Source organism: Brachionichthys hirsutus, chromosome 17, assembly GCF_040956055.1.
Source record: "Brachionichthys hirsutus isolate HB-005 chromosome 17, CSIRO-AGI_Bhir_v1, whole genome shotgun sequence".
Taxonomy (NCBI): domain Eukaryota; kingdom Metazoa; phylum Chordata; class Actinopteri; order Lophiiformes; family Brachionichthyidae; genus Brachionichthys; species Brachionichthys hirsutus.
This window is the reverse complement of record NC_090913.1, coordinates 3,050,949-3,063,262: the sequence shown is the minus strand read 5'-3', so window position 1 is coordinate 3,063,262 and position 12,314 is coordinate 3,050,949. Positions and strand designations below refer to the sequence as shown.

Sequence of the window (12,314 nt, the reverse complement as noted above, 5' to 3'; positions counted from 1 at the left end):
AACGACCGATCAGAACCCGTCTCCTGTTTGTGGGCCAGACATACAGCACATCCATCATCCGTCTGATGGCAGACGTTACAAGTAGGTATTACCAGACTTCCTTCTTTGCCCCCTTGACGTAGACAAACAATATTGCATTCTGTAATGATGCGACCTCGACGCTCCCTTCATTGGGCGGCCGTTTGCTTTGGGGCATTTCTTTCAGAGGTGCAGCCCTGCTTGATGTGAAGTCTAAGGTAGTCCAAGCAGAGATCAATGCAGGAAACATTTGTAGGCCACTTTGGATAGCTGACCTTGTTCTTCGCTGTCCCATGACTCTTCCTACTTCTGTCAGAATGCCTTCAAGGGCTTGAATTAGGGCTGAACATGAGGCCATTTTACATTTTTAATCAGGATTTGGAAAGTGCTCGGTCTAAGAAGTGGTCCAGCACTGTTTGCTCCTCATTTAATTAATAATGGGATGGGAAATGGAGGGTTGGATGAATTCATGTCGGTGGGATGGAGCGGGGGCGGCGGCCATGTCCTTTACAGGATTGCTCTATTTCTCAGAAACATGCTTTGAACATTACCGGATTAGAGAATTTCATTTCTTAGTATTTATGACAGAGCTCTGGATATAACATCTGAGAATGAGTACATATGTGGGCCTTTATCTAAAATATAAGCCACTATACTCCATTTGGAAGCTGAAAGTTCAGCTCTGAAGTCGCCTCATGTACCAGCACGTCCCTCGCCACGTCCCACGTCTCTGCTTCTTCTTCATCGGACCCTGACATTCTTCTTGATCGAGAGAGTTTGGCTCTTGATGCCTCCTTAACCAATCGATCACCGTGTCCACAGTCACACACAGCAGATGGGATGCATGTAAAACCCTCATCCTCCGCAGCTCTGGGCCACGGGACACTCCAACACACTGGCCCTCTTGTTTTAAAGTGCCATGTCCCTTCTTGCCCCGAGGCTCGTATGCATAACGAGCTGCTATGGTTGGCCCAAGCTCACATGCCCCGGCCCAATCACCCTGAGGTGGTAGGACGGGGCAGAAAATAACTGTGTGTTTAAATCAGCCATTGTTTGGTTGTTATCCAACCCATGCTTGACAGCTTCTGGGGCGACTGTGAGCGTGTTCAGGAGGTCAACGTTAGCCGTGGCGTTGTGTTAAGCAGTTTACGAACCCATCATGAGTATGGAAATGAGGGTTTACAACTGCTTATCAGAATCCATCTTACCGATTTTTGATTAATATACCTATGAGCATCTTTTTTTCGGGGGTGGAAACGGCGCGTGTCTCCTCACAGGTGCTTGCAGCTGGAGGTAGCTTGAGCTCGAGAAAAGACAGAGCTGAACGAGAGTCTGCGGGAGGAACTTTGTGTCTGTAGACGATGGAAGCGCTTCAACCTCTCAGCGCTGTCGTCAGAGTGTGTTTCGAAGCGGCGGAAAGTGTAACAAAGGAGAGTTCAAGCTGCGTAAAGGCTGGAGAGGAAGATGGAGAAGCGCTGACTCTAACCTCGTGTGTGTGTGTGTGTGTGTCTGGATCGCCATCAGCACCGAGGTTACAGGTCTGAGTCTGCAGATCCGATCTTAACCGTTTAACTCTGCTTCTTCCTTTACTGTGTCATTTATCCCATTTTTGAAGCGTTTGCGCGTGTGTAACGACGCATTTCAACAATTTGTGTATTTATTTTAGACAAACTGCCTATGCAGATAGTGGTGACGGTTTTAACCATCTTGCTGGCCATTTAGTGAGTTTTGCTTGTGTCTTGATGATCAGGCAAACACAAAGGGCAAACTATCAGCCTGCCTGATGTAAAAATCGTCCAATCCTTTGCAGGATTGCTGTATGTGGACGGTGACAGACGAAGCTTTTCTTCACGCGTTGACACTTGACTTACTAACTTCACAGCCCTGTGCAGCGGCCAGGCTGCTGCCATGGTGCATTAAACGAACTATCACAAGTGCATAAACAGAAGAAATACTTGCTTTTAGGATCTAAAGGACGCGTCTCCCTGGCTCTTCGTGTTTCAGCGATCGATACAAATGGCTGCTCCGACGTCTTGCGGTCTCTGTTCATCACGTTCTCGACGCGGCAACAGCATTTGCGTCTATTTTGAGTCGGTCGGGCTCATTGCTGAGTGTCAGCTGCGACTTGTTTTTTTGGGACTGACATGTTGGCCTCCGTGTTTCTCATAGCGCCTCGTGGCGCTCAAAACTATTCAGCAGTAAATCTGCTGATTATCACGGCAGACGCGTCCCCTTCAAACCCTCAGTCTTCACCCGCGCGGCGTTGCTGCTGTGCTATCTGGCCTTTCGCGTGTGTGTGAAGACTGGAGAGTGGGATGGCGGTGGGGGGGGGGGGGGGGGGGTCAGATAAATGCTCGGGTGAGGCCGAATCGCGTCAGAGCAAACAGTATGCAAGCCCATAATGCACTCTGCTTGTCCAATAGTCAGAGACGAAACAGTTTTGACAGTGTCAAATGCCCTGCTCCGGGGGCCTTATCATCCTCTGCTGCTTGCCTGCCCCCCCCCCGCCGCTGTTTCTCTTCTCCTGATGCTATCTCTCTGGAGATTTATGCAGAAATGTGCAGCTCGTCGACCTCCCTGGTTCCCCGCCATCCTCTCTGCAGGGACGCCAGCCTGTCACAAGCTGAGCTATGCAGAGATAGCGACTCTCGGGCTGCTGGCCTCATGTTTTACCGAGCCTTCCTCGTCTGTGCACTTCAAACAAGGATGAAGCTTGTAAGGCGAGATAGCGACGCCGTCCCCGGAGTGTCGCAAGCCTGTATTTCAGATGCACGTGCTGTTTGTTTCGCGGTGCATTCTGTTGAATTTGATTTCACTCCGGTTTAGTCTTCATTAGCCCCCCTCTTCGCTCCGTTTTCATCCTTGCAAGCTGCCGTTTTATTGAGACGCATCTTTTCTTTGACAGAATGCCTTTTGTCTTTTCCTCTCTGAAGCGCTGAGAGACTCCTCGCCCATCTGGGATGTTGCCTGCGTCTAAAAATACTCCTGCTTGATTAAGTCGTCTTATGTACCTGGATATGTGTGCTTAAACTGACACTTGGCAGTTTTGAGTTTCTTTGATTCGACTCCTTTGTTTAATGCCGACTCCATCGAGCCTTGGCTTTTGTTGACGGCGGTTTTGATCCTTCGAATTGTATCCCAACTCAATAAATAATCTTGGCGGATCCTTGCATAAGCTATGGCCCATTTAATTAGACTGGTTAAGCCTATAAGCCCAGAGGTCTTTTCGCTGTGCCATTAGAGCTAAGATGAAAAACAACAGCACGCGGCCTCCCACCGCCGACAGTAAGCAGAGAGCAAATAAGGATCTGCATCAAAGACACGGCCGGCCCAGGCTATTATGAGGTCTATCGGACCAAGCTGCACCCAAGCACGAAGCTGTCCAGCTGGGTTTTGACGGAATGAATGGATGGACGGATGGATGGAGGGATGGCGGGATGAGTGGGCCGATGGTCAGTGCATGCAAAAGCACTGTTTACACTGCAGGCAAAATCGGACCACATTTTATTCCTTTGTCCCGTGGAATCGGATTTTCTCAGTTCTGTTTCACGCCACTTTCGTAAGCTGTCAGACGCAGATCTGATTCCTGTTGAGGTGCCGCGTCAGAATGCACGTAGCATGTCTCCATCTGAACGTTTTGTCAGGAATCATGGACGGAGACGAATGAAGGAGGATCGCAGCAGCCGGCGACTATGGAGACAGGATGCTGTAAATTTAAAGGACAAATGAGAAAAGTGATCAAATCCCGTTTTCGTCTTCTTCCCTTCTGCCGAAAACAAAACAAACTTCTGTTAATCAAAAATGCAAGAAATGAATAACTGCACCACTATTTGAATCATCTTGACAATGAATTGTCTCGCCAGTGGCATTATCTGTCCTTCACGGCCATGCTGCAGATCTGTTTACGCTGTTAGGGGTCAAATGCTTTTCACAAATGTGAAGGCAAAAAGATAAGATCTGAGAAAAAGAACCGCTGAATAACATCACATCCAGCTGCAGTGTGAACATATAGCGATTGACTTCCCTGGCACGTACGCACACACGCATTTGTCTTTTGTGAACGGTGCATGCATCCGTTGGCCCCCGTGTAGGTGCCATCTGTTTATAATGGGCTCCTCCCTTGCTCTTACCGTCTCTCAGGAGAAGGAGAAGAGGAAGGAAAGGTAAGGGCTGTAGAAGTATACTGGAGACGAAGCCACAGCAGATGACTTAATACTTGGGACACGCCCTCGAGGGCCACCGTACATCTTAAAACATTTAGGATTAAAGGCCTGCTCTTTTACCTGCCTGTGTTTCTATTCTCTAAAGCGCATTTCCTGCATCCGGCTTTGTCTCACGAACAAGTGCTGGTCAAACAAGGCTTTTGTCTGAGTCCAGCGCCCCAGGACAAAGACACGAGTGTACAAGCCCTGGCGAGTGCAGCTGGAAGCCGAAAAGACATCGTCCAAAAGAGAGATGGGCAAGTCAGGAGGAAGGTCGAGGCTGGCCAGCCGGCCTGTCCTATTTTCATAGACGCTGATAAGCCATATTTAGGAGATAACACTCCTTCAGTAATAAGACATTAACTGTTGGATGAATCCGCCCTAACACTCGAGGACATCCGACAAAGGATTTAAATCCTCAGTTCTTTTGATTTTCCACGCAGACCTCCAACCCATTTCCTCTGATGGGTGCCTAAGCATCTTCAGCTACTGCCCCCTCTTCTTCCTCAACCTGCCCTTTACCCCTGTCCAATCCCTGACTACGAATGCCCTAATGACATAAACAGCGCGCTAATCACATTAACGCCAGTTATGGCTGAGGGACTCTTGAGAGTCGCTGTATCGACAGCCCTTCGTCTTCCCAAGGCGCCCGCTCGTCTCCGACGCCTATAAACACTTATGAATATTGGCAAAGACCTGCGATTAGCATAATCACCTTTCAGGTGTGCACGAAATGACCGTGTTATGCCGCGTCCCTCCGTGTCCCTGTGCCGTTCCCTTTCTCCCTTTTTTGGGAGACATGGCAGCTAATCCCGTTAGCTTGTGCCTCCATTAGCTAAATGTCCCAATACCAGTGAGAGCTGTGTGGTCACGCCGGGCCAGCATTGGGCCCCGCTATCAGGCTCGGTCAAGGACAAAACGTAAAAAAAAACCTTGAAGTTTGAAGGAGTGAAGAGAAAGTTTGAGGGAGTGTGGACGCGGCATCAGAAGGACGGTGGACTGGACCCTGGTGGAGGGAAGGGACAGTCGCTGACAGTTTTGTCCTGAACGCGTCATTAACATGCCGACGACAGGTCAAGGTCACGGTCACGTCTTGCCATGTGTTGCTTTGTTTCGTTAGAGGGGGGTGGGGCTGGTGCAGCGACTCCTTTGGCCTGTGAGTCGTGATTTACTGGGAGTGTATGAGACACTTTTCTTTTGGGGGGGGGCTGGGTCAGTAACAATAGAGCAATCTGCATGAGCAACGTGCGCTCGCCGCCTCAGAACCCCGGCCTTGTGCGCTTTGTCTCGCCGACGCTGTCAGCGGCTACGCAACCGTATCTGCCGTTTAAGGCCTTGCACTCTTCCCTCTGGCTGTTTCACCGGTCAGCCTTGTAGTTTCTGCGTGAACCTTGGCTCATATTCTCTGCCTGATAGCCGTGTCTGTTTGACATCATAATAGCCCCCCCCCCTCTCTGCGTTACACTGAAATGTCTTTGAAGGAGTTGTTAACCCTCCTTTGACTGTTCTACATCTCCCCTCCGTGCTCTGCCCCTGTATTCTCCTCTTTGCCATTATCGTTCTTTTCTGCTCCTGAACCCCTCCGACTCGACTCTCTCACGATATTCCTTCTGTCTCCTCTCGCCGAAAGCCCCCCCCCCCCCCCTCTGAAATGGCAGCAAAGAGGTTGTCAGTGCGGTTTCTCCTCTCTGCTGATCCTATTTCAAAGGGACCTGGAGATCCAACATTAGCCATCCCCAGCGCCGCCGCGCTCCGGCGTCAGCGCCCAGACCTGGAGTTAATGGACGGAGAGGGGGGGAGCGACGGGCAGCTTTCTTTTATTCCATTAAAAGACATGCCTATTTATGCGATCGGGTGCCCCCCCCTTGTATAATCCTCTGCTCTTCTGACCGGTAAAAATAACAACAGCAACTTAAAGGCCGTCCAACTCCTTGTCAGAATGTCTCTTCTCCTTCTGAATGACTGTCTCGTCATCTCTCTCAGTGCGGCTACAACGGGCAGCAGCTTATTTAGGTAGCTTCCGGTGCCCGCCAACATGGCCGTTCCCTGGGTGGGAATAACGATTACTGCTGCTTGCGGCGTGAACGCAGTTTGTCAAACGTCCCCAGATGGATTTGTGATTACACAGCAGGAGGAGCCGCTGTTTCTGATACGTAAGGAAACTAATTGACGGCTGGCTTTGAAGGGCTTTGTTGTGGCTCTTTTGCCCTTCAGAAATGCGGTGGGCTGTCATTAGGAATGTCCCCTTCACGCCACACTTCTCTCCCTGCCTCCTTCCTTCACGTCCATGATCAGTGCTGTCTTTCCCTTTGACGGACGTGGCTTTGTCTCGGAGAAGACGACGTTCTAGTCCCCCCCCCTCTCGTCCTTTGCAGTGACATGCATACACACTCCATCACGCCATCCTCACACACCGAGGCAGCGTTGAGGAAATCAAAGCAGAGTGAGGAGGAGAGGCCAGGTTATTTTTACGGCGCGATGCCGCGCTTTCAGGGAACGCGTATATTTAGTCAGAGGCGATGCAACGGGCACATTTCATTTGTGCTCATGAGAGAGGCAGCAAAAACATGCGAGGCAAATGGCTTTTTTATGATGGAAAAATTCCACAGTGGGTCAAAGCCCCTTGCAGGTGGAAGCAATTAACTGTAATTTTTGCAAATTGTAATGATCCATAATTTACCAGTGCCCCCCCCCCGCTTTTCAGTCAAGAGAAAAAGGTTTGTGTGGAGATTTGATTGGGTGCACATTTTATGCCATGTTCTGATCCTTAAGTGAGATTGTTTGGAGGGGGGCGTGGGCACTGTTTCCGAGGACACCTGAGATAGAAAGAACCACAATACATCCATCTGGTCTCCAAAATGTCCCTCTTTCTCTTTCTGTCTCTCTTCCTTGCCCCTTTTGTCTTTCTCACGCTCAGCAGGCTTTAAACATGCCGGATTGTCCCTCCACCATCTTGGGCATCTCTCGTAGTTGCAATCACACCCTTCAGTATATCTTCCTCTCTCCCCGGTCGTGGTTTTCCGGCGTCTCCGTATGGCTTCGGAGAAAATTCCCTCCAGTGAAACAGAAAAAAAGAAAGAGAGAGAAGAAAGGAGAAGAGAGTCAAAAGATGAAAGCAGGGCGCAAATTTGCAAGTGTCGGATTCTTCTTATTTTGCATATCTCTCACTTCTCTTTTTCCCTTTTCTATTCACCTGAGAGGATTTAAATAAATCCATAAAGCATGAAATATCGGAAATAGAAAAGTAATGCATGAAATTCATCTAGCTGCCTCCCCACCCACACACACACAAACACATACCCATTTTTCCCTTTGCCTCTTTTTGCTGCGAATGTGCTTTTCGCGTGATAAACGGTGCTCCAATTTATTAACATGTGACCTCTTGTTTGTATTCGGCATTAATATGCAACATCAGATACATGTCCCACTTTAGCCAAACTCATTTTGTAAACAGCATTAGCGGAGAGACGAGTGTGTTTAACGAGATTAGCCGTGCATTGTCAGGCAAATCTCTGGTCCGAACGCGAGTGCTATTGAAAGTCAATTATAGTTGGAAATATTCCTCTGCCTGCTCAAGCGTGCAGAATGCGTATTTGCTGCCTGAGCTGCCTCTCATTATTCTTTTTATTTATTCCTTTATCAGGTGTACACCCGTTTGAAGCGAGTGGGATGGTGGACACGGGATGAAATGCATATTTGATTGTTCACGATTTTATAATGGACATTTTTGCACGCGTGAAAATGCAGTCTTCCTTAAAAAGTAAACTAAAAGAAGCTTTTGCCTAACTTTATTTTGCCATCTTGACAGTCATTCTGATTTGATTGGTGGTGAAATAGGGTGCGTATTTAGGAAATGGCCAAAAATCACTGAATGGAAAATGAATTGTGTTTGTCGCTCTAATTATATTGGAATAATTTGTTGTATCTATTTTGTTAGCCTAAATAGCATAATTGCCCATCATCAATAGGTATTGCCAAAGACTTGGGCAATTATGCGATTAGGCTAAAGATTTGAAAGCTTCCCTTTCACCATTGAAGTTTAATGAGCTGTCAACTGATTCCAATAATAGAATCTGATGCCAGCTGGTTCACCTGTAAAGTCACCGCGTCTGATTTGATCATTTCCACAGACACATTTTAATTCAGTTTCTCTCTGTGTGTTTTTTGCGTCAGATAAAGACGAGCCCAGCAGTTACACCTGCACCACGTGTAAGCAGCCCTTCCTGAGTGCCTGGTTTCTACTCCAGCATGCCCAGAACACCCACGGATTCCGCATCTATCTGGAGAGTGAACCTGGCAGCCCCCTCACCCCCCGAGTGGCCGCAGCTCCCGGGATGGGGGGTGACTGTGCCTCCTCCCAGCCTCCCCTTCATGCTGTTCACTTGGCAGATGGCAGTCCTTACAGCCTTCTTAGGATGCCAGGCTCCGGGTCTGGTCGGGAGTCGTCATCCACACCTCGCGAGGGGCGTTACCCTCGAACGCCACCACTGTTCAGCCCACCGCCACGCCATCACCTCAGCCCTGATGACTTGGCCCTGGCCACCCACCATCCTAACGCCTTTGACAGGGTGATGAGGCTGAACTCGGTGCCCCTCGAAGCCCCTCCAAGCATGGACTTCTCCAGACGTCTCCGTGAGCTGGCAGGGAATGCGACTGGGGCTTCCCCGCCTCTCTCCCCTAACAGGCCCAACCCTATGCAACGGCTGCTGCAGCCATTTCAACCAGGTTCAAAGCCTCCCTTTTCAGCTACGCCTCCCCTCTCCGCCTCTCAGTCACCGCCTGGCTCACGCTCCACCCCTAATGCCATATCTAATGCGGTCCAGCCGGGCACACCTCTCAAAGCCAAGTCTTGTGAATTCTGTGGAAAGACCTTCAAGTTCCAGAGCAACCTAATTGTTCACCGGCGTAGCCACACGGGGGAAAAGCCATTCAAGTGTCACCTCTGCAACCACGCCTGCACCCAGGCCAGCAAATTGAAACGACACATGAAGACGCACTGTCAGAACAAGTCTTTGGAACTGAATGCCAAGTCGGACGATGGCCTCTCGGTCACGAGCTCCCCCGAACCCGGTACCAGCGATCTGATGGGAAGTGCCACGGATGCACTGAAGTCCGTCGTTGCCAAGTTCAAGAGTGAGAACAATGGCCTAATATCTGAAAATGGAGAAGAGGAGGAGGAAGAGGAGGAGGAGGAGGAGGAGGAAGAGGAGGAGGAGGAAGAGGAAGAAGAAGAGGAGGAGGGAGAGGAAGACGATATGGAGACAAAACCTGGAGCTGAAGAAGCGGAAGCCAGGAATGACTATCGTTTCAGCCTACGGCTGGAAGGGGCCCGCCACCACCAGAACAGCGAGGCCCTACACCCACACCCGCACCGCCGGAACTCATCCCGGGAGCCCGGCGATCAGGACGCAGCCATGGAGCAAGACCGAGCCGAAGATGGCACCACTGCCATCAATGGTCTCGGACCTCTATCGACAGACAGTCTGTCAAGGAAACTGCTGGGCGGAAGGGACAGCCCTGGCTTGCTAACTCCCCTGTCCAAGCGCATAAAGGTGGAAAAGGACCTTGACCCCCCGACGCCCACCATCCCAAATACAGAGAACGTCTACTCCCAGTGGCTAGCAGGCTACGCCGCCTCACGGCAGCTTAAGGAGCCCTTCATCAACTTCACAGGTGGGGACTCCAGACAATCGCCCTTTGCCTCTTCGTCTGAGCACTCGTCAGAAAACGGCAGCTTGCGCTTCTCCACCCCGCCAGGAGAGCTGGACGGGGAAAGGGTGGCTTCAGGACGCAGCGGCACCGGCAGCGGAGCCAGTACTCCCCATGGGAACGGCAGGCCGAACTCTAAGGATGGCCGCCGCAGCGACACCTGCGAGTATTGCGGCAAGGTGTTCAAGAACTGCAGCAACTTGACGGTGCACCGGCGCAGTCACACTGGCGAGCGGCCCTACAAGTGTGAGCTGTGCAGCTATGCATGCGCCCAGAGCTCAAAGCTCACCCGCCACATGAAGACCCACGGACAGATGGGCAAAGACGTGTACAAATGTGAAATCTGCCACATGCCTTTCAGTGTCTACAGCACCCTGGAGAAACACATGAAGAAGTGGCACAGTGACCGCCCTCTAGCAAACGACATTAAGACCGAGTAGGCAAAGGGCAGCATGCTGGTATCTCTATGTCGCTCTCTTGGCTCCCCTGGCTAAAAAAAAGTGACCCCGGGCAACTAGCCAGTAAACAAGGGGGAAAGGACAACTGGGTTAGACACTAGTACCCAGTACACCCTGTCACCATCCCCAACTGGAAAAAAGCTGAATGCATGATCCATCATTGGGGGCAATACTATTGCATCAAACTTTTTGAGCCTATCTATTGTGCAATAATTTTCACGTTTTTTGTATTTTTTGTAACTGGACAGCATGCTTGTGTTTTGGGCTACTTAGAAAGAGCAAGTGTCTTTTACCGGTGGGTTTGTTTGTACATTGTCGCCGTTTGATGCGTTTGATTTCTTCAACATAAAAATGTTCGGGATGAGAACCCGCGCCGCATACAGCACACATACTGTTTTACATATCGTGTACAGGTTTCTGTTCAGACGCCATTTTGATCGAAACATCAGAACAAGCAGGGTCACACTTAAAACGGATCTTTGTGAAAGATTTTCCATGCAAGATCGAGATAAGAAATGTATATGCATACATTTATATACATATGAAGACGAAGAATTGGGCTGCCTATGAGATGCTAGGCACGAGCGCCATTAGACAAATATTTCTTTGACACACGGCAATGAAATGAACAATATGGCGTGAAGCGACAACAAAGAGTGCCTTTGATATTTTACCTGCATTAGTTAATCCTCCTTTTTGCTATAAGCTTGGAGTCTCAGTTAAAGAAGATTACAGGACACTTTGTGCACATATGGAACGAGTGGGTCCTTGCATCAAGTACCTGCACGATCCTCGTCCTTCTCGTGACTCTACCGGAGCATCAAGAACCAGCTGATGGAAAACAAACAAACAAACAAAAGCGATTATGTGTATCTTTGGTAAATCGTTTATCTGCCTGACTCATGTATATTGTTGTACGCCATATTTTGATTCTGTTTACTGGCATGTTACATGCTTGAAAAGGAGTTTTGGTTTCCGTACGTCTGTACTATCCTGAGAGGGCAGTCTGATGAGTTGTTTTAATCAATGTACAGCTCTTAATTTGACACTGATTTATTGTCTTTGAAAATGATTTTATTTGTTTTGTATTTTCTTTTGTAAGAAGTACAGAATGATGTTCCGTCAGTCAGCGCTGCCAGTAGACATTTGAAGGCCACAGAGTTGGGTTCGAGCTGATCGAAGCCAGATAAACTTTCGGGGGGGGGTCAGAGCAGTGGGTGTGGGGAGTGGGTTGGCCAAGGTGTCTCTACAATTCAAACGCTCATTTCCTTATAGAGCTAATTCTCTTTCCCACGTTAGATCGTAGAAAGTCGATCCATTTCTTTTTAACTCACTTTGGAAATGATCTTAAACGGAAGTTGAAATCGTCAATCTAAATTTAGTTGGAGCATGACCACACACGTTTTTAAGAGTGCAAGTTTCACATTTGATGTCATTTTCAATGCTCAAAACCTCATTTTGGTAATGTCATTTTTTTTTACTCCACCCCGTGTCATCATTGATGATGAAGCACTTGTCACTCTGCCTTGGATTCTGTATCCGTCTCTCTAATCGGAGGTACAGTCGGTTGAGTATAAAATGAGGACCGGATTTCCGATCTGGGACTACCTACGTGCACTGTTCAATTTTCCCAGTTTACAGTCAAATGCTCAAGGGAAAACTTGCTTTTATGCTGACAGATTAGTGTGGTGTTCTTGCATAGCATTAATAAAAAATCAAATCAAATAAAAATACATTGAACTAGAAACCGTCGCCAGCCATGTCTCCTCCTGAGAACTGAACGGATCCGTTTGACTCCTGATGGTATGAACGCAGGAACTGCCATAGAACTATCCTGCTTCATACCGACTATAGAAATACACCGCTCGGTACAGAAAGATAAAGATGCTTCACATTTGATTTCAAAAGAATAATTAAACTGTTGTTG

The 12,314-nt window shown here is 48.9% G+C and overlaps 1 protein-coding gene across 1 annotated transcript in view; it reads left to right on the top strand.

Moving 5' to 3' along the window:
• Positions 1-10,369, top strand: part of LOC137906489 (B-cell lymphoma/leukemia 11A-like) — a 23,660-nt gene extending 13,291 nt beyond the window's left edge. The window contains exon 3 of the mRNA XM_068750761.1: positions 8,394-10,369. Coding sequence (XP_068606862.1) covers positions 8,394-10,369 — 1,976 coding nt within the window. The remainder of the gene's footprint in view (positions 1-8,393) is intronic.
• The last annotated feature ends 1,945 nt before the right edge of the window (positions 10,370-12,314 follow it).